This window comes from Mucor mucedo (genome assembly GCF_025094135.1).
Source record: "Mucor mucedo strain NRRL 3635 chromosome Unknown EV154scaffold_449, whole genome shotgun sequence".
In the NCBI taxonomy this organism is placed as follows: Eukaryota; Fungi; Mucoromycota; class Mucoromycetes; order Mucorales; family Mucoraceae; genus Mucor; species Mucor mucedo.
Genome location: NW_026252732.1, coordinates 1 through 1833, shown reverse-complemented (window position 1 = coordinate 1833; position 1833 = coordinate 1). Strand labels below are relative to the sequence as shown.

General features: G+C 40.6%; 1 protein-coding gene across 1 annotated transcript; it reads left to right on the top strand.

Moving 5' to 3' along the window:
• Positions 1 to 825: 825 nt before the first annotated feature.
• Positions 826 to 1832, top strand: EV154DRAFT_535228 (uncharacterized protein; the record flags this gene model as incomplete). The annotated part of the gene is made up of 1 exon (XM_051604059.1): positions 826 to 1832. A coding segment is annotated over one exon (1007 nt), but the record flags the coding sequence as incomplete, so codon positions are not given.
• Between the last annotated feature and the right edge of the window lies 1 nt (position 1833).

Below are 1833 nucleotides of genomic sequence, written 5' to 3'. Positions count from 1 at the left end.
GATCATGAACAATCCTGGGCATGACTCCCCTAAAGGATCTTATTTTCTCGGTGATTCGGCCTATCCGACCAGTGCCAATTTGGTTACGCCGTTCCCTAAAAGTGAATGTCTCTGGGATCCCCGCAAGACGTTATTCAAATATTCGCATTCAGCCAGAAGAATGGCCCTTGAAAGAACTTTTGGAAAGTTCGTTCATCGGTGGAGATTCACACAATTCCATATTTACGTGTATAATATTTTGGATATCAATGATATCATCGGTGTCGTATTTGACGCCTAATTCCACGAATACAATTACTCTTATCCTGTCACTCAATTATAATACATATAACCTATGTATTATAAGTACCATATTGCGAATACATTCCTATTGGTACAACACAGTATCAGCTCCCTCATATGTCAAACTGAGATCAGATTTCATAATCGTTCCTGGATTGGTCGAGTAGCTGCCGAATCTTCTAGTTTCTCATAAATTTGTTTTAGTAATCCAATCAAGGACCCTGTCATTGAATGGATAAACTATAATGCTCTAGAAGTGCCGGATATGGGTCAACTAGCTCCATGTATATAACAATAAGCTATGTTTCATATGTAACTGATTTCTAAATCTAATTCTACCATGTCCCAGTTTGCGGGTAAATAGTCAATTCGATCTGCGCAGGAAAAATCTTGAAGTAATATTTGAATATAAAAAGGACCTCTATTTTTATCATGACAAACTCTCAAACTTATAATAAAGGATTATAGAGTCTCATTTCTTTACTTGCTTTATTTTCCCAATTACTTTTCCCTTTTTATTTCTCAATTATCACATTTTTTTAAATGAATTCTCTTAACCTCAACAACTCTGCTGCTTCTGGTGCCTCTGGTTCTGACTCTACTGGTGATTATCCTAACAACTCTGGTTCTGCTGGTAACTCTGCTGGTGCTCAATCCAACCCTGGTTCCCCTGATGTTGTTCCTACCACTGGTACGTCTATCGACGCTGCTGCTGCTGTCGATCTTCCTCAGTCCTCTTTTCAATCGGAGCCTATGGAGATTGATCATCCCGATAAAGTCGAACAATCAAGTTCTTCTTCATCTTTCACTCCTCTTGCAACCACTGATCCAGTCGTTACTCATGTAACTTCTGTACCTATCTCAACCCCTGCTCGTAGCACGTTTGATGAGGACGCCGACCAAGTGTTGACTAGAATCAGTGAGTGTAAGAAACGCATCCATGATCTTTACGAACAGGAAGCTATCGTTATGCGTACCAACACTAGTACCATTCCTGAATTCCAACTTCGTCAGCATAAGATCAATGCTATCGCCCATGACTTGGAGTATTACCGTAACGCTCTCGTTTCTGCCAATACCCTCTTCGCTTCGTTCAAGGATACTTCTGTTAGCCTATTGTCTAATCAGACTCAAGTCCTGTCATTGAATGAAACCCTGTCTGAAACTTCGAAGGAAAAAGACCACTCCGATATCCCCGCCAAGGAAATCCCAGTTTTTGACGTCAAATTTCCCGACCAAGTTACTAACCCGGACATCCATGCCTCTGACGATCACTCCCTCCAAACGTTCATGCGTAAATTTGAACGTACTTATCTCAACTATGGTGTTGATGTTGAGCGTCACTGGTTCTTTCATCTTGAAGCTAGCTTTGAAAACAACAATTCGTACAATTCATGGTTCGTGCAAAACTTCAAATCCTCTTCAAGAAACAAACCAAAGTCATGGACTGAAGCGAAGGCCACTTTGGAGTGTAGATTTGATCCTGTCGCTCGTCTTGGATTAATCAAGGTGAATTTCATGCTCCATAGTATGCGTATGCATTCTTCTGAG